General features: G+C 43.3%; 1 protein-coding gene across 1 annotated transcript in view; it reads left to right on the top strand.

Moving 5' to 3' along the window:
* The window catches only part of LOC102769930 (rho GTPase-activating protein 7), a 142186-nt gene extending 141516 nt beyond the window's left edge, over positions 1–670 (top strand). The window contains exons 5-6 of the mRNA XM_006753798.2: positions 185–272; positions 534–670. Coding sequence (XP_006753861.1) covers positions 185–272; positions 534–670 — 225 coding nt within the window. The remainder of the gene's footprint in view (positions 1–184; positions 273–533) is intronic.
* The last annotated feature ends 276 nt before the right edge of the window (positions 671–946 follow it).

Below are 946 nucleotides of genomic sequence, written 5' to 3'. Positions count from 1 at the left end.
CTGCTGAAGTTGCAGATGGGTAGGTAACTGGCTGTGCAGTACGTGCTTGGGGATCTAGGAATTTATCTGGCATAAAGTTGGTCCTCTTTTCATCCTTATAGGCCCTTCCCTGGTAACCGGTGTCTTCAATTCCAGAGCATATTCTTGTTTTCTTAAGCTCCTTGAATCTGCTTCCCTCTTACAGACCTCCTCACCCCACCTCACCCCAGAAGGCTGGGAATACAGCTCTCCGCAGCCTACAGTCGCCACCAACAGTCCATCTACTTTCCAGAGTAAAATGTTATTGATTTGGGCTGCATGATCTCTATCCTGTGGTCACCTTGGCTTCCATTTTTTTCTATCTTTTCTTTTTTACTCTGCAATGTGTTTAGGGGAGGAATCTAAGATAAGTGAATGTGTTTATTCAGTCATAATAACCAGAAGTACCTAAATATTTTTTGAATGAGAAACCATATTCCCCTTTCCTACTACCAACACTATAATAATGGTCCTCATTAAGTCTTCGTCATTTTTCTTATGGACTCTTGCCACAGCCTCCTACTGGTATCCTTTGCAGCCCGCCGTCCTTAAATCTACTTCCAACACAGTGCCCGTTCATCCATCCAAAGTGCAAATCTCTCGACGTTACTTCTGCTTACAGTTTAGTAGCTCCCTATCTTCTAGAGAATAATATACTGCTTTCTCCATGCGGCCCATAGCCCTGAATGATCCTATCCCTCTAGCTTGGCTTTGCATGATCTGCCACATAATGTACCTTACGTTCCAGCAACCATCAAACACCCACATACCACCTAAGGGAGGTCATGCTCTCTTCTACCTCTTTAACTTACTACATGCCTTTCTTCTGTCCCTCCCCATTTGCACCATATTTATTCAAATAAGATCTCCAGGAAGTTTTTCATTTTGTACTTCCCTTTCCCTAGAGATTTAGGAGCCCTTACTCTGT

The sequence above is a fragment of the Myotis davidii genome, unplaced genomic scaffold (assembly GCF_000327345.1).
Source record: "Myotis davidii unplaced genomic scaffold, ASM32734v1 scaffold71, whole genome shotgun sequence".
Lineage (NCBI taxonomy): Eukaryota > Metazoa > Chordata > Mammalia > Chiroptera > Vespertilionidae > Myotis > Myotis davidii.
Note: the sequence above shows the minus strand (reverse complement) of the source record. Positions and strands in the feature narration are given on the sequence as shown.